At 46.7% G+C, this 19,225-nt stretch overlaps 1 protein-coding gene across 2 annotated transcripts in view; it reads left to right on the top strand.

Annotated features, from left to right (window-relative positions):
* The first annotated feature begins 15,917 nt into the window (after positions 1 to 15,917).
* HIF3A (hypoxia inducible factor 3 subunit alpha) overlaps positions 15,918 to 19,225 on the top strand; it is a 28,825-nt gene continuing 25,517 nt past the window's right edge. The window contains exon 1 of one of the 2 annotated variants that reach the window (XM_061173646.1): positions 15,918 to 15,988. In XM_061173646.1, the coding sequence (XP_061029629.1) occupies positions 15,963 to 15,988 (26 nt within the window). In that variant the 5' untranslated portion in view covers positions 15,918 to 15,962. Of the gene's footprint in view, positions 15,989 to 18,307; positions 18,382 to 19,225 lie in introns of those variants that run through there. The other variant, XM_061173645.1, reaches the window with a different exon arrangement.

Raw genomic sequence — 19,225 nt, forward strand, 5'->3', positions numbered from 1 at the left:
AGAGGCTCCATCCTATTCTGCCCACCTGGGTCCTCTCTGTGTGGGAGTGGCTCTGTCTTCTGCTCCTGAGCCCGGCTTTGTGAGGCAGGGCCGAGGCTGCTGAGTGGAAGCTGTCTCAGGTGTTGGGACTCTCTGCCTCCACCATGTCTAAAAGATTCTGGGTTTCTGGACAGTAAGGGTGAGATCAATTGGCCATTTATTGAATTCTCTCAACCTGCTCCCTGGATTCAAGCAAGACAGTGACCTGAGGTCCCATGCTGGTCAGTGATACAGGATGGAATAGCTCTCAGGTCTCCTGAATCCCAGTCCAAGAGCCTCCAGACCCCCTAGGAAGGACAGGCTGGACCTGGTCAGACACCCCTGAACAAGACCTGGCTTGTCCTTCCCACAGCTCTTAGTCGAGGATGGCAGAGCTGGGCTCCTGGATGTGAAACCCAGGAGGATGCTGTCAGTTCTTGCTTTTTAAAAAAAAGACATTTATTTATCTGTCTATCTGCGCCAGGTCTTAGTTGCGGCATGTGGGATCTAGTCCTTGATCAGGGATCGAACCTGGATCCCTTGCGTTGGGAGCGCAGAGTCTTAACCACTGGACCACCAGAGAAGTGCCCACCAGTTCCTGTCTTCACCTGCTTCTTCGCTGGATTCCCCTTTGCCCCAGGAGTAAATTGATTGAATCTTCCTCCTGGCAGCATCTAGGTGTTATTTTTATCTGGCCACAGGGAACCTCTCTCAGGAAACAGGCAAGAAAGAGGTGGACTTTCAGGAGTACAGAGAGAATGTCAGGTATGCAGGAGGAGGGGCTGGGGGGTAGGAAAATGACCTAGAGAAAGGCACTTGTTTTCTAGGACTTACAAAGGCCTTTGAATGCTTTTGTTTGTTTGTTTATTTATGGTCGCATTGGGTCTTTGTCTCTGCGCCTGGGCTTTCTCTAGTTGCGGCCAGCAGGGGCTACTCTTCCTTGTAGATGGGCTTAGTTGCTCCACGGCATGTGGGATCTTCCCGGACCAGGGCTCGGATCCATGTCCCCTGCGTTGGCAGGCGGATTCTTAACCACTGCACCGCCAGGGAAGTCCCCCTTTGAATGCTTTTGTTTGTGTGTCAATACGAGACACAGAATTTTCTTTCTTTCTTTTTGCTGTATACTTCCTATTTTTAAAAAATTTTATTGAAGTATAGTTGATTTACAATGTTATGTTAATTTCTGCTGTTCAGCAAAGTGACTCAGTTATACACATATATATTCTTTTTCATATTCTTTTCCATTATGGTTTATTACAGGATATTGAATATAATTCCCTGTGCTAAACAATAGGACCTTGTTGTTTATCCATCCTATCTATAATAGTTTGCATCTGCTAATCCCAAACTCCCAGTCCTTCCCTCCCCCACCCCTCCTCCACACGTCTGTTCTCTATGTCTGTGAGTCTGTGTCTGTTTCCTAGATATGTTCATTTGAACACAGAAGTTTCTTAAAATAATTCTTACCATTACTACACCAGCTGGGCAGGGCTTATCGCTCTTAGTGTCCTACTCTGCTTCAGTTACTTTAAACAATACTGAGACTCAATCTTGTTCATCGATTCACACCCCCATTCCCTTTCCCACTAATGTTTTGAGCCCCGATCATTTACCCCCTTTAGGTGCCTCTCCAGCCCCCAGATGGCCGAGGAGGAGACAACGACTTTCCCCAGCCGGGAGCTCAGGTGTGGGTCCTGGACGAGGGCAGCAAATGCATGAAGGACCCTGGGCTTCAGCCTCCTTCGCTGTCTGTTGTGATTCACTCCAATCACCCAGGGCTTCTGTGAAGATGAAGATGATCCCTGGGAGGAGATGGGGTGACTGGGGGGCAGAGTCACCTCAGCAGTTGTGCCTCATCCTCACATTTGTTCAGACACAGACTCGCGCTCTCAGCCCCACCAGACACAACCAATAAACGCCCGACATTCCTTTAAACTTGGTCGACATGTAATAGCTCTTTCGTCCTTTTCCAATTCAGTTTATTTTCTGTGTGTGTTTATTTATTTATTTATTTATTTTAAATTGAAGTGTAGTTGGTTTACAATGTTGTGTTAATTACTGCTGTACAGCAAAGTGACTCAGTTATATATATATATATTTTTTTCCTTATTCTTTTCCATTATGGTTTATCACAGGATTTTTAAAATAATTAATTAATTAATTAATTAATTAATTTATTTATTTATTTTTGGCTGCATTGGGTCTTCGTTGCTGCGCACGGGCTTTCTCTAGTTGCGGCGAACAGGGGCTACTCTTCGTTGTGGTGCGCAGGCTTCTCATTGTGGTGGCTTCTCTTGTTGCGCAGCACGGGCTCTAGGCATGTGGGCTTCAGTAGTTGTGGCATGCAGGGTCGGTAGTTGTGGCTTGCGTGCTCTAGAGCGCAGGCTCAGTAGTTGTGGCACATGGGCTTAGTTGCTCCGCGGCATGTGGGATCTTCTCAGACCAGGGCTCGAACCCGTGTCCCCTGCATTGGCAGGTGGATTCCTAACCACTGCACCACCAGGGAAGTCCCTATCATAGGATACTGAATATAGTTCCCTGTGCTATACAGTAGGACCTTGTTGTTTATCCATTCTATATATACCAGTTTGCATCTGCTAATCACAAACTCCTAATCCATCCCTCTCCCACCCTCCTCCCGCTTGGCAACCACAAGTCTGTTCTCTATATCCTTGATTCTGTTTCTGTTTCATAGATAGGTTCATTTGTGTCATATTTTAGATTCCACATATAAGTGATATCATATGGTATTTGTCTTTCTCTTTCTGACTTACTTCACTTAGTGTGATAATCTCTAGTTGCATCCATGTTGCTGCAAATGGCGTTATTTTGTTCTTTTTTATGGCTGAGTAATACTCCATTGTATATATGTACCACATCTTCTTTACCCATTCATCTGTTGATGGACCTTTAGGTTGTTTCCATGTCTTGGCTATTGTGAATAGTGCTGCTATGAACACAGGGGTGCATGTATCTTTTTGAATTATAGTTTTGTCCGGATATATGCCCAAGAGTGGGACTGCTGGATTATATGGCAACTCTATTTTTAGTTTCTTTGAGGACCCTCCATACTGTTTTCCACAGTGGCTGCACCAGTTTACATTCCCACCAACAGTGTAGGAGGGTTCCCTTTTCTCCACACCCTCTCCAGCATTTGTTACTTGTAGACTTTTTAATGATGGCCATTCTGACAAGTGGGAGGTGGTACCTCATTGTAGTTTTGATTTGCATTTCTCTAATAATTAGTGATGTTGATCAGTTCATCTTTTACAAGCAGAATTAGTGATTCTGTGAGGGAAGGATTTCTGTCCTTGAGGGCATGCCCCTCAAGTGCTGTGTGTTCAACTTCCAAACTTGTCTAAGTCACCTGTGATTTGGTATTGAGTCATCCATGGAATATACATGTCCCTCATGCTGTAAAGACCGATTGCTTAATGAGAATACACAGCATCTCTGTGTGCCTCAACAGACCTACTCTCCCCCTCTCACATCACCTTATACCCTGTCAAAACCTTCACCCTGCTGCCCTGCTTCCTTTACCCACTGATCGGATATCCCAAGATGGTGCCCCCAACATCAGATTATTATCTGGTCCTAGATTAGACTTATCAGAAATCCCTCTTCTCCAAGTTGATCTTAGTCTTTATGTCCAAGGCTCTTACCTCCAAGAAGAGTTGGAATTTTCCAGGTGGGATACACCATCCCTAATCAACACAAGCTCTTGAATATCGAGCCCTCCCATATGCTAAATGAGCTCAGGTGGGTGAATGAATTACTCTCTCTCCAAATTGCATAAGGTCAGAGGAATGAAGGTTAACATCTATACTGACAGTCTCTATGCCTTTGGGGTATTAAAGGACTTTGGTATGTTATGGAAACAGACAGGATTTATGACAGCACCTGGTAACCCCTCTATCTGCTAGATTGGATACTACCGAATTCATGAATATTTGAATAAAGCCAATAAGATCTTTAAAATGTACTCAGTTGTATTTTGTTTTTTAACACTTCTTCCCTCCAGGGACAGGAAAGGAAAATACAAGCCCTCTTTCTGTTACAGGATCAGGGAACCAGGTCACTATTATGAAAATTGGTCCCCCCCCCCCAATAAAAAAAGAAGAAGAAGAAGAATCAAACATTTACCTTGCCTTTCACATAAGATCTGGACCTCAGGGCGTACAGTTAATTGAGAAAGAAATTTTTCTTTATAGAAGTAATCCAAATAAAAAAGGTAGGGAAAAAAGGCAGAATTACATTATTACCATTTTGTGACTCAAATGAATGAATGTGTCTAAGCAGTAACCATCAATGAATGGCTGCCAACAGGGTAACTTGGGAGAGAACTGGATGTTATGTGCTCCTGGTGGAAGCACAGAACACACACACACACACAAATCCCAAAATTATACACAAGGATCCTATTCACGCTGGCTATTTTGTCTTCTAAAAATGTCCCATTGATTTTTGAGAACATCTCTATTCTTTGCATTAACAAGATATGCCAGACTCACTTGGTACTTTACTTACCTAGACCTGGAATCAGCCATTTCTCCAAGGAGCCTGGGATCCTCATGTGAGGGATGGTCTTTTGAAACCAGTAGAGATCTGGTACTGGCATCTCCAGTTCTAATCCACTGCCCCAGCATTCTTTCCTCAACCATCCATATTTCTGACTTTATTCTTTTACAGAGAAAACCACAGTACTTCATAACACATCAATTGACCTCATAATGTTTTCAGTTTTACACACAAAATATGAAGATACTTACTTTGGATAGAATCTGATTCATAAATCTTTCTCATATATACCTTTATAAGGCACTACTTATCAACCTGTTTAAGCTTATTTGTCTATATTTTTTTCTAATAATGTTGTGGCTTTTCTTTGTTATATACCATTCTTTCCCGTATCACTTTATGATTTTATGAGGGCTGTGAAGTTGACATCTAACTAATCTTTTTCAAATTAGTAGCCGTGTCAGATGCTATTTTAAAATACTCCATTTATCTCCATTGATTTGAATTTTATCCTCACCACATAATAAATGCACAATATAAATTAACCAGCTTTTTACTTGGCTTCAGCTCACCTCATATGCATCTGTTTACCTGTGAAATCATCACCCTGCTTTTAATTAACATAGATTTACACCATGCTTTGATTTGATATTAGCATTGCAAGTCATTCTTCCTATTTTCCCAATCCTACTTTCTCTGCCTATCTATCTTTGAGAATATTTTTTTTCCCAAAAATTCACAGTTTGATTTTCAAATTGTATGAAAAACTGGTTAGAATGGCACTAGATATGTTTTTATATGTTGCAGCATTTTATTTTTTTATTTTTATGTTAACAAAGAAGTGATATTTTATTTTTTTTTAATTTTTTTTAACATCTTTATTGGAGTATAATTACTTTACAATGTTCTCTTAGCTTCTGCTGTATAACAAAGTGAATCAGCTATATGTATACATATATCCCCATATCCCCTCCCTCTCACCCTCCCTATCTCACCCCTCTAGGTGGTCACAAAGCACCGAACTGATCTCCCTGTGCTTTGCAGTTGTTTCCCACTAGCTATCTATTTTACATTTGGTAGTGTGTATATGTCCATGCTACTCTCTCACTTCGTCCCAGCTTACCCTTCCCCCTTCCCGTGTCCTCAAGTCCATTCTCTACGTCTAGTGCAGCATTTTAAAAAGAAATTCTTCCCATCCAGGAGTATGATCTATTTTACAATATTTGGTAAGTATCTTCCTCAGGGGAGTATTATGTGGTATTGTCTATGGAAGATTAAGTAACAATTGTCTGTCTTTACTTCTGGATTTACACAGAGGACTTTTTAAGAAAGAACTTAATTTGCATAGACATTCCACACCAATGTATGAAAGTAATATCATTTTTTAATCTTTGTATTTTTTTAATTTAAATTTTATTTTATACTGGAGTATAGCTGATTTAGAATATTGTGTTTGTTTCAGGTGTACGGCAAAGTGATTCAGTTATACATATACTTATATCCATTCTTTTTCAGATTCTTTTCTTTCTTTTTTTTTAAATATTTATTTATTTATTTGGTTGCACTGGGTCTTAGTTGCAGCGGGCTCCTTAGTTGCAACTCCAGGGCTCCTTAGTTGTGGCAGGCGGGCTCCTTAGTTGTGGCATGTGAACTTTTAATTGTGGCATGCATGTGGGATCTAGTTCCCTGACCAGGGATGGAACCCGGGCCCCCTGCATTGGGAGCGCGGAGTCTTATCCACTGCGCCGCCAGGGAAGTCCCCAGATTCTTTTCCCATATAGGTTATTACGGAATATTGAGGGACTTCCCTGGTCCAGTGGTTAAGACTTTGCCTTCCAGTGCAAAGGGTGAGGGTTCGATCCCTGGTCGAGGAGCTGAGATCCCACATGCCTCGAGGCCAAAAAACCAAAACATAAAATAGAAACAAATATAAAATAGTAATAAATTCAATAAAGACTTTTAAAATGGTCCACATCAAAAAAAAATCTTTTAAAAAAAGGAATATTGAGTAGAGCTCCCTATAGTATACAGTAGGTCCTTGTTGGTTATTTATTTTACATTTAGTAGTGTGCATATGTTAATCCCAAACTCCTAATTTCTCCCTCCTCCCCACCTTTCCCCAGTAATATCACTTTGAAGTCAAGTGAGAGGTATTAATAGGCTCAAATTATTAAAAGTGATCAAAGTTAATTTCATGGATAATGAGACAAATCATAATCACGTGTCACCGGAAAGGATGCAATAAGAAGACTGAATCCCTTCTGCGGCATTCCTACCAGAGGTGTATATCCTGTAGTGAATGATGAGAAAACATCAGAGAAACCCAAATTGAGGGATGTTCTACAAAATAACTGGCCTGGGACTTCCCTGGTGGTCCAGTGGTTAGGACTCCGTGCTTCCACTTCAGGGGACGTGGGATCGATTCCTGGTCAGGGGACTAAGATCCCACATCCTGCGCAGTGCAGCCAAAAAATAAAATAATAATAATAAAATAAATAATAATTGGCCTGCAAGCTTCAAAAGGGTGAAGGCCATGAAAGTCAAATAAGACATGACAATTAAATGTAGTGGGTGGTTCTGACTTGGGCCCTGTTGTTATAAATGGGGACAATTTGTGAAACCTGAATGCAGTCTGAGGCTTAAAAGGTAGTGATGTATCATGTGAATTTCCTGATATTGAAGGTAGTTATGTAGGAAAAGGGGCCCTTGTTTGCAATAATTACTCACAAAATATTCAAAGGTGAGGTGATGAGGCATTATGTCGGCCACTTACTCTCAATGGCTCTGGAAACCAAAGCTAGGTAATAATATTTATCTTATAGGATAGATGTGAGGATTAAATGATATGATGTGAAATATTGTAACATTCTTTGGCACATAATATTTCACGAAATTGAAGGTGTTCTTATTATGTAAAATCAAGACACTAAAAATATGTAATCAACGTGACCTTTACCTGTAGCTATTTCTTCACAAACACACACGCACACACTTTTTAGGTATGTAAGTTTGAGTGTGTATACCATCACATCCACCAGGGGGCACGTCAGGCTTAGGTTACGGCTTCATTGTTTTTTAGTTTAGGTAGACCCCTTGTTCTCATATGCTTTGGTCTCAGAACGTCTTTATACACTTAAAAAATGTTGAGGACCCCCAGAGAGTCTTTGCTTGTGTGGGTAATATACAATATGGTGTACTGTTCAACCAGCCTTCTGAAAAAAATCCATGATATAATGTTTCTATGGTGTAAATACTTCACCATGGCCCATTTCACGCTATCAAAGTTTTAACAACTGGTACACATGATCCTAAATTTAACAATTCACTCTCCCAAGCCAGTAAGGGCTGGCACCAGCACACCACAGGGTAGTTATTCATATTTACCTATATAAATTTAAGCTGATAATTTTTAAAGATTTATTTATTCATTGAAAAGTAGCAATGATAAATCCATTACATGTTAATATCAGAGCAATGATATCATCAGACATCACATAGCTTCTGGAAAACTTTATCTTATAGTAGGAAGAAGAGGAAAGCCAATAACATCTTAGTAGTCTTATGAGAATAGTTTTGACCTTGTGGAGCTCATGAAAGGATCTCAGAGACTCCCAGGGGTCTGCAGACCATACTTGGGAATCACTGGCTTAGTAATATAGTATAATATAATATAATATAATATAATATAATAATCTTAAATCTATTCAATCCAGTACCCCCTTTAAAAATAATAGATTTTTATAGTATTACTTTTATTACCAGGAAACAAAATTCATGCACAGCATAACCTATTTGTACATATAATCTCTAACTTAAAATTATTGCAATACGTTATCTGTAGTTTAGAAAAGAAATGAAAGAAAAATACACTCTACAATCCTTTACTAGACATGTGTGTTTAGGAATGAAGCATGTGTTTGGTTTTTAGAAAGGTGGCTTGTGTATATGGCATATATGAGGTCAGCCCAGCTAGGTTCAGGGTGGCTCCTGGAATCAAACAGATCAATATTTCCGCAGTGAAATGTGGACTGTTTATCCCACCACAGTGGGATAAATATAGATTACTAAAATGGCCCGGGTTGGGTCAGGTTTTGCTGTCCAGTACACTAGACAACAATCTCTCCTTTTCAGAGCTATTTGGATCTTGGAATTGTGGATGACTGATGGTGAGCCTGTAATCTATGATTAAATAAGAAGTGTTCCATTAGGTCAATGTTCTCAGACATTACAGGGCCCGATGTTCCTGCTTTTGATGAGTTATAAGTTTAGATTTAAGGTGAAGAAGACAAGATTCAGTCAAATTTTTATCTTTATATTTGACATTTTGAAATAAGGGCTAAATAAAAAGTATTCATATGTCTATTAAGAGAGAAACCAAAACAGAGTGACCAGCTAGATTGTCTGGGATTCAAATACCCTAAAGATGGAGAATGTCAGTGATATGATTCTCTGACATGGTGAGCACTCCTAATACCAACTTTTTCCCCAAACAGGGTATGATCTTCCCTTGATTCACATGTAGTTGCTTTCCTGGAAAATTCAGAGTATATTAAAATAGTGTAAAGTTTTTGCTGTTTATATGTAAAATGGGAGCCGCTCTGGCCTAAGATGATCCTTAACAGATTCTTCCTGCACCTACGAGCTCGGGCAGGAACCCAGGAAGCCCCTCCTGGTCTGGGCTGCACAGTGCATTGCAAGAATCTGGGTTCCCTGGCCCTGGCCACCAAATACCAGAAGCCCTACAGATAGACATACATTTCCCGGGACTGCCCCAGCTACTGAGGCTTGCTCACTGAACCCTGAAGGAGGGATGTGCCAGTGAGGTGGGGGACTCAGGGCGCTGGGAGGGGCCTCCTGGCCTCCCAGAGTCGAGCGAGAGATTCTCCTGCAGGGGGCGCCAAAGCGCTGAGCACGCGAGCAGGGGACTCCGGCCACAGTGCAGATGCGGGGCAGTTACCTGCATCTACACCAACATACACATCAGCGTCTGCATAGGGAACCATGACATGCAAGAGACTTTTACATGTGTGTGATTATAGTCGTGCGTGTGTTTCACATGTTTTATTGATGACAGGTGCCCTTATTTACAGAACCCAGATATATGTCACTATCTGTGTGTGCAACAAGCATCCACGTGCTAACATCGACAAGCAGGCTCACATCAAGGCATGCCTAAGGCCGAGACATATATCTTTTTTTTTCTTTTAATAAATTTATTTATTTTTGGCTGCGTTGGGTCTTCGTTGCTGCGCGCGGGCTTTCTCTAGTTGCGGCGAGAGGGGCTACTCTTCGCTGCGGTGGGCGAGCTTCTCGTTGTGGTGGGTTCTCTTGTTGCAGAGCACGGGCTCTAGGTGCACAGGCTTCAGTAGCTGTGGCTCATGGGCTCTAGGGCGCAGGCTCAGTAGTTGTGATGCACCGGCTTAGTTGCTCCGCGGCATGTGGGATCTTCCCAGGGCTCGAACCTGTGTCCCCTGCATTGGCAGGCGGATTCTTAACCACTGCACCACCAGGGAAGCCCCAAGACATATATCTTGACCATGGTATGTACTGACACGTCTACTTGTCAGAATCCACGTGTTGCTACTGACTTGTGTGTTAATGGCAGCCTGTTACATGACACCTATGTGTGTGACATCAAAATGCACATGGACATGTATGCCTGTGGACATGTGGGTAGTGACCGTGCCTGTCTGAGCCTTGTCTGTCCACCCTCCAGGATGGAGCCCCTTGGCTGGCAGGGGAGTGGAGATTTGGAAACAATAATCCAATCTACCACAGGGTATATTATTTTTTTATTAAATGCATTTTTCAGAAATGACTCTCGGGCTTCCCTGGTGGCACAGTGGTTAAGAATTCGCCTGCCAATGCAGAGGACATGGGTTCAAGCCCTGGTCCGGGAAGATCCCACATGCTGCGGAGCAACTAAGCCCGTGCGCCACAACTACTGAGCCTGCTGCGCTCTAGAGCCCGCGAGCCACAACTACTGAGCCTGCGTGCCACAACTACTGAAGCCCGCGCACCTAGAGCCCGTACTCCGCAACAAGAGAAGCCACCGCAATGAGAAGCCCGCGCACCGCAACGAAGAGTAGCCCCTGCTCGCCGCAACTAGAGAAAGCCCGCGCGCAGCAACAGAGACCCAACTCAACCAATAAATAAATAATAAAACTTAAAAAAAAAATGAAAAAAGAAATGACTCTCTGAGTCACAGAGAAGTTAAATAACATGGTCAAGGTCACACAGCTGGCAAGTGATGGAGCCAAAAGCCTGTCTCTAGAACCATATACTGAAACCACTAAACTATAGGAAAATAATGGAGCCCACCTAATGGGGCTGTCGTGATGTTCCAGTCAAAGCAGAACAGCACTGGGCACAGAACCCTCGCCCTACTTACATCCATCATCTGATTCCAGGTTGGCCTTGGCTTGAGTTTGGAGGGATTTTCTGCCCCTGGCAGTGTTCCAGGAATGCCAGCTGACCTTTATAAACCCATACTATGAGGAGTCAGAGCCAGGGGAAGGGAGAGCAGAGAGAAAATCAGATCACAAGAGGCACGCGTAGAGAGGTTAGGAGCAATTCCCCCCAGTCTTGGGCAGTAGGGAGGGTGAGTCTTACAGAGGTGAACATCAGCAAGTGAAATATCTGAGCAGATGTACAGAAAACAGTAGCCAGAGATGCTGACTTGTCAGATTGGGTGTGTGCCTGGTTCTGGGGTTTTGTTGCTGAACCCTATTTCCCTGTCAATAAATCAAGCATTTTTTCTCCAATATCCCAAAGCCTAAGACTCTACCTCCATGGTGCTGCTCATAGGCAGAGCTCCAAAATAATGTTCTATAAAGAGTGTGGCAGATATTTCTCCAAAATGGCCACAGTAATATTTCCAGTTCCACATGCTCTTCCTGTGGAAGCTTGACCTTTCCTATCAAGAAGTAGAGTCTGGGGATTTCCCTGGCGTTCCAGTGGTTAAGACCCCATGCTTCCAATGCAGGGGGCCCGGGTTCGATCCCTGGTCAGGGAATTAGATCCTGCATGCCGCAACTAAAGATCCTGCATGCTGCAACGAAGATCCCGTGTGCCACAACTAAGACCCGGTGCAACCTAATTAATTAATTAATTTTTTAAAAAAGAAGTAGAGTCTATTTCCCTCCACTGGGCAGGACTTTGTGATTGCCTTGATGAAAAGAATTGACACTGCATGACTCCCAAGGCTAGGTCATAAAGGAGACACAGCTTCTGCCTGTCTCCTCACTCACTCTCCCTCTCCCTTGGGGCTTGGCTGCCATGATGTGAGGAAGCCCAAGCAGCTACATGGAAAGGTCACATGTAGATGTTCCAGCCACAGCGCCCAGGTGAGGTCTCAGCTGACAGGCAGCATCAACCACCAGGCATGTGAGTGAGGAAGCATCAGATCATTCCTGCCAACAGTCTTTAACCTGCCCCAGCTGATGCCAAGTGGAGCAGAGATGAGTTGTCCCCACTGAGCCCTGCCCAGATTGCAGATTCATGAGCAAAATAAATCTCGTTTGGGTGGTTTGTTCTGTAAACAAGAGAGCTTCCAGTTCTTTCCAACTTGTGGGGAAAGAGGACTTCATTCAGACCTAACTCAGATGTCACTTTCCTGCTCAAAAGCCTTCTATGTTTCTATCTCCCTCAGAGTGAAAGCCAACACATAACCTAAAAAAACTCACCCTACATGATCTTTCCACACCACTGTCCACTTCCTCCTCACATCATCTCTCTGATCTCATCTCCCAATCTTCCCATCCATCCCTCTGCTCTAGCCACACTGGTCTCCTTGCTGATCCCTGAACTTACCAGGCAAATCCCACCTCAGGACATTTGCACTTTTTTTTTCCACCGTAGATTAGCCTTGCCCTTTCTGGAACTTCATGGAATTGAAATCACATAGTAATTCTCTTTTGTGTCTGTCTTCTTTCATTCTGCATAATGATTTTGAGATTCATCTGTGTTGTATGTGTATCAATAGTTCATTCTTTTTTCTTACTGAGTAGTATTCATTGTATGGGTGTACCACAGTTTGTTTATCCATATCAGTATATTAATATGTTGATGTATGGGTGAACCTCAATATCTTTTCAATCTGTCTCCTCTCCTTTACCCCCATTGCCCCTTCTCTGGCCCAGGCATCTCTTCTTTACACCCAGATCTGCACCCCAGCCTCCTTCCTGTTTTCTGACCTTCAGCCTCACCCCTGTTATCCACTCTCCACATAGCAACCAGAGGAATCTTTATAAGGCACACATTGTGTTCCTGTCCTGCTCAAAACTCTGCCATGGCTCCCCAGTGCTACCAGGATATTGCCCAAACTTCTTTCATGGCTTTCAGATCTGGTTTGATCTCACCTGCATGCACCATTCCACCATCACTGCCCACCTCCTCTCTTTACACTCCACGTTGTAGCCACAGGTACCTTTCAAATATCTCAAGGTCCCAAGCTCTTTTTTTGCCTCCAAGCCATTGCATTCTCTTCCCTCTGCCCAGAATACTTTTCTCTCTCCCTCTCTCTCTCTTTTTTTATAAATTTTTATTTTATTTATTTATTTTTGGCTGTGTTGGGTCTTCGTTGTGTGGGCTTTCTCTAGTTGCCGCCAGCAGGGGCTACTCTTCCTTGCAATGCGCGGGCTTCTCATTGCGGTGGCTTCTCTTGTTGCAGAGCACGGGCTCTAGGCGTACAGGCTTCAGTAGTTGTGGCACGCAGGCTCAGTAGTTGTGGCGCACGGGCTTAGTTGCTCCACGGCATGTGGGATCTTCCCAGATGAGGGCTTAAACCCGTGTCCCCTGCATTGGCAGGCGGATTCGTAACCACTGCGCCACCAGGGAAGCCCTCTCTCCCCCTCTCTTTACCTTCTTCACTCTTATTCATCCTTCAAGTCTCTGTTCAGAGGTCTCCTCCTTAGGAAACCTTCTTGACAACCCCCCCAGGCTGGGTGAGGTGCCTCCACCGAGCTCCCATAGTTCCTGGTGGCTCAGATCACTCTGCATTTTAATAATGAAAAGCTCTCCCCTAAGCTTCAGCTCAGAAACAAAACTTGTCTCTCCAGACAAACAAGAACATATCCTTTTTTTAAAAAAATTAATTTATTTATTTAGTTTTGGCTGTGTTGGGTCTTCGTTGATGTGCGCGGGCTTTCTCTAGTTGCAGCGAGCAGGGACTACTCTTCGTTGCGGTGCGCGGGCTTCTCATTGTGGTGGCTTCTCTTGTTGCAGAGCACAGGCTCTAGGCGTGCGGGCTCAGTAGTTGTGGCTCGTGGGCTGTAGAGCGCAGGCTCAGTAGTTGTGGCGCACTGGGCTTAGTTGCTCCTTGGCATGTGGGATCTTCCTGGACCAGGGCTTGTACCCGTGTCCCCTGCATTGGCAGGCGGATTCTTAACCACTGCACCACCAGGGAAGCCCCAAACAAGAACATATCCTTTTAGCAAAAATTGGAAACCGTTTTGAAAAACACATTTCCCATATCACCTTTGTTGCCAGGAACCATCAAGTGAAGTTTAACACTAACCTAGATCATAGATGCCTGGCACATCTGTGTATATAAGTTTTAGTCCTGTTTTAATGTTTGTTTAACAAATGCCAGTTTTCCTTGGGCACCATAAATCCTCAGATTGGCTATCTGCTATGACTCAGATAGCCTCTGCTTCCTCGGATAGGACCTGCTTCTCCTGCAGCCCTTCCTAATTTTGACCTCTCATTCACATGTCTCTGTACTGAGGCTCAGGAGATATTCTCTCAGTTTATCAAGATTCTTTTGGGGGTAAGCAGCTGAAATCAACTCAACTAATCTAAGCACAAAGTAAATGAATAAAACAATATTTAACAACAACAGCAACAACCAAAAAACCCATAATGGTTCTAAGATTAAAATGGACTTCAGGTATGGCTGGATCCAGGCACCTAAGTGCTAGCGTTAGGACTGTCTTTCACAAACTTTCATTTCTGCTTTCCTCTGCATTGACATTCAGCATAAAGCCTCTTCTTTCATTGTAACGGAGTCCCATGAACTCCAGGCTTACATCCCACCAGCTTGGCAACTCCAGTAGAAAGAGAACCTCTCTTGTGATAGTTGCAGCAAATGTCTCAGGGTTGGTTCTCACTGGACTAGATTAGGTCACATGCCTTCCCTGAACCAATCACTGTGATCAGGAAAACAGAATAAACTGGCTAGGTCTAGTCCCTGGAGCTGGTGAGGGGAGGGTTATGGCCAGCCCTATTCAAATTAAATAGACTGAGAGGGGAGAGAAGTGGTTCCCCAAAAGAAAACTGAGTGGGACACTAGGGTGGGCAAAAACCACAGACTTCTGCTATAGTGTCCTCTTCCCTGCCCAAAGCTGCATCCTGAATATTGGTCTGCTGTGGATTAGAACCCAACCACCACCAACATACACATACACACACACACACACACACACACACACACCCTGTTCCTTATCCAATTGTAACACTTTTACCACTCCTTGGTGACCTTGCGCCTCTCCCTTCTTACTTCACTGGTAGAAAGATCATTTCTCCGCTCTTTTGAAAAGTGGGTGTGATTGAGTTTTACATATTTACTTGACATAAACTTGATCACTCACCAGTGAGAACCTGAAAAGGGAGTTAGAGAGGCAAGGAGGTGGGGCTGGGGTACAGAGGGTGCCAGACCGGAGGAGTGGGGAGCTGAGGGATTGGGCACGGGATGGAGGGGCGAAGGTGGAAGGAAGGGGCTGGGGACTGAGAGGGAACGATGGGGTACAGAGGGGGGAGGGATTGTAGAACTGGGGTGGGGTCGAGAGTTGGGGGCGGAGAGGAAAAGCGGAGGACTCAGTGGATAGGGAAAGAGAGGAGGCGGAGCTGGGCGACTCAGGAGGCAGGGCTGGGCCACTGGAGGGGGTGGAATTGGAGGTCGGAGGGGCCCACCCGGGGGTAGGAAATGGAGGAGTGAGCCGGGGGTGCGAGTTAGAGGGTGGAGGCTGGAGTGAACTAGGTGGGTTCAGAAGAGTACTGGTGTCGGAACTTGGCGGGAGATACTGGGCCAGAAGGCGCGGCCAGCCGACCTTGCTTGCACCGTGCTGGCGACACTGCTGAGAAGTCCGCGGCAAGGAGTGTGGCTGGGGGGGGTGTATTCCACGGCACCCGCCCCCTCTACACACACACACACACACACACACACACACACACACACACACACACACACACACACACACACCTCTCTCTCTCTCTCCCCCCCCTCCCCGCCCCCCCCCGGCATTCCAAGTCTTCGTCTCTTGTCCCGCCTCTTTCATGGAAGTGACAGACCGATCAACCAACCAGAGCCGCGGGCCGGGCGCTGCGCAGCCAACCGCTCGGCGGGGGGAGGAGCTGGGGAGGGGGCTCGCAGGGCAGGGGAGGGGGCTAGGGGCCTCGAAGGGCTCCGGAGCGGCGACTGGCGAGTCATGGCGCTGGGGCTACAGCGCGCAAGGTACTGGGCTTTGGGGGCAGGAATGATAAGAATTGGGGGGGCTCCTCTTCCAGCGACCCCTGAGCCGGGTGAGGAAGGCGCGGGTGCAAGCCTAGGGCCCCTCGGACGCGCGGTTGGAGACACATCCCCGCCGCACCCTCCACCCTAGGGGACTGCAGGGGTGGGGGCATTTCCCCAAGTCCAGGCTGCCACGCCCCTCTAGCCAGGAGCGACATCGGGGTCGTGATCCCAGATTTCCTGCTGTTCCGGGTTCGCTTCCCCTCCTGACTGGGGGTGAAACTCGGGGTCCCCACGGAATTGGGGGTGGTTGCGTTTGAGCAGTTCCCAGGCTTCTGCGGGAGGCATTCTCCCTCCACATACTGACCCTTCTGGCCTCCGAGCCCCCAGAATTGAGGTTGTTCCTTGACACCAGACCCCTAGGGTCCTAGGGGATCTGGGGTACCCCCAAATTGAGCCTTCCCAGATATAGGGAGTCCCTTGGAATGGGGAGTCAGCTTCTGAGTTCAAGAGAAGAGAGATCCTCTTTAACTGGACCCTCCCTGACAGTCTCCCAAACCTTGAGTTGCCTAGAAATAGGCAGAGATGGTCACCTTTCAGAAGCCACCCTGGGACCCTTCCCAGGGGCCTTCTGGAAGGTAGGGTCACCCCCTTTAAGAACAAGAAAACAGCCTGACCCACTTCCCAAAGTCTAGCCTCTTATCTGACTCCTCCACTCCCACCCAATCCCTGTGACAGTGGGAAGGGGCACCCAAGCCTTATTTGGGGAAGACTCCAGAGAGGGTGCTGTGCCTGATTCAGTGCAAGCTGTGGGCAGCGCCCCCTGCCGCAGTGCCCAGCTGGGGTCATCCTGGACAGGTGGTGGGTTTCTGTGTTCCCTTCCCAGCAGGTGCAGATCTGCTGGGGCAGCACAGGGAACTCGTGCTCTGGGTCCACTGCCAGGGGGTCCTATCTGCCCATGTTTTCATGGGACCCCGGAAAATATCCCACGCCCTTGCTTTCTCCTGTCCAATCTGAGGCATCCAGGAAGCCTCACCCCCTTCCCTCCTCCCTGGCTTCGCAGGTCTGATTGGATCCTTCCACACCCCCATGTTTTCACCCCCCCACTTATACACCCCCCAATTCTATTCTAGTCTCTGGCTCTGGGCCTGCCAGGGAACTCTATCCCACCCCTTCTAGGCCAGCCCTGGCCTAGCCCCTCCCAGCACCCCTTCCTGGCTAGGTGGGGGCCCCTCTTGGCTGAGCTGGGGCGCTCCCCCCTCCCCATCCAAGGCCAGTCCTCTCCTGTGGTGTCATCCGAGCCCACGCACCACCCACTCATAACTCGCACCCAGATCCCGGCCACGCTCCATCCCCTCCTGCACCCCTAGGATGGCGCTAGGGCCAAAGAGGGTCAGGGTGATGGTGAGTGGGCCCCCCATACTCCCTTACCCCCTTCCCTTCTTCCATCCTTGCCATCCCACCCCAGGCAAGGATGATTCTTGGGAAGTCCCTGATGGGCACTCGGCCCAGGGCGCCCCTCCGGTCAGAGGGTTCCCAGAGAACATAGGGCTTTGGGTACAGGCACCCCACTGGATTATCATGTCCTTAGGAATGAGCAGAGTCAGGGGTAGAGAGACTCCCACTGACCCCCCCCCAAGTCCCTTCTCAAACCCAAACCCTCTCAGGCCACCTTGGGGCAATGCCAAGAGGAGTCCCTGCATGGATTCAACCTAAGCCCCCGCCCAAATCCTCTGCACTTTTTGCAAGACCCCCAGTACCCAACTGAATATCAGGAGAGAGAGGCCCAGGAGCAGCCTGAATGTGGGGAAGGGTGTCCCCGCTTCTCCATGCCTTTGCTCTCGGGTGGCAAGTTCTTCAGGGCAGGGAAGAGGTGGGCTTCTCCCTCTCCTGGTTGGGGGGTGCACCAAGCCCTAGTCCCCATTCCCAGGCCTTACCCTGGGGCCTCCCAGCCTGGCTCCACCCCCGTTCTCTGCTGGAACACAGAGGAAGGGTGGCAGGGTTCCAGCTGCACGTCCCAACCTGGGCACAGTGCCAAGGGGACGGACCAGGGCTGGGCATGGGGCCAGCTGGGGAGACTGGCCAGCTGGGGAAATCCGGAGGCAGCAGTGGTGGGACAAGGGGAAGGGACTGGGGCCAATGGACAGAGGAGGGGCAGGACAGGGGTCCGTTGGGTGGCACGCCCACCAAGGCATGGCATTTAAGAGCACAGGCCCCCAAATCAGGGTTCAAATTGCAGCTCACCCGCTTCCTGGCTGTGTGGCTTTGTGCCAGCAACTGCTCTCTGAGCCTTAGTTTTGTAGCCTGGAAAATGAGGGTTATACCTCCCCTCCCCTGCACCCGCTCAAGATGAGAAGCGGTGAGGGGACAGATCTTCGGGGCAGGACACCCGATAGGTGAGCAATAAACTGTGTTCAAGTCAGACAGGGTTCTGGGTAGAAGCAGATACGTGGTCAGACTAACAGAAGCGTTGAGCATAGTTGCGCATTGGTGGAGGGCCCTGGGATTACCAGCTTGGTTACTTGGGTGGGTGATGCAATTGCTCGGAGCCTTGGTTTCTGACTCTGTAAAAGGGAGATCAATTTTCCAGGTTCTTAGGGTTTGTTGAAAGGATTTAATGGGGTCTCTAAGCTCATGAGTGTTTGATCCACCAAAGCTATCATTATTATTAGTATCACTATGATTTAGTCTTCTTCCCAAGGTGTTGTGTAAGTCACGTGTGTACTTGCACACATACACACACCGCACCATGGGGTTACCACTGAAGCCCAAGGGTTTCTCCAGTGCCTAACGACACTCCTAAGCCTTCCATCCCTGATGTGGACAAAGGGGGAATAATAAAAGTTGAACCTTTATATAGCGCCGACCAATTGCCAGGCCCGGTTCTAAGCCCTTGACATATATTAACTCATTTAATCTTCACAACAGCCCTATGAGTTTGTGTTGTTCTTAGGCTCAGGGAGGCTGTGCAACTTGTCCAGAGTCACACAGCTAATAAGTAATGGAGTTGAGACTGGAACCCTGCACCAGAGGAACTAGCCCCGACTCTGTTTAAAGGGAAAGGCCAGAGACCAGGCATCTGTGGAGCAAGTGAGAGGCCACACTTCCTGTCAGAACATCCGGAGAACAGGCTGGGAGCTAGAAGGAGGGTCCCGCTGTAGCCACCAGCTAGCTTCTTCTATGGAGGGAGGAGTCATTTGGCCACAGAGAGGATTATAGAGCCCAGCTGCCCGGGAGGTG

Source organism: Eubalaena glacialis, chromosome 18, assembly GCF_028564815.1.
Source record: "Eubalaena glacialis isolate mEubGla1 chromosome 18, mEubGla1.1.hap2.+ XY, whole genome shotgun sequence".
NCBI lineage: Eukaryota > Metazoa > Chordata > Mammalia > Artiodactyla > Balaenidae > Eubalaena > Eubalaena glacialis.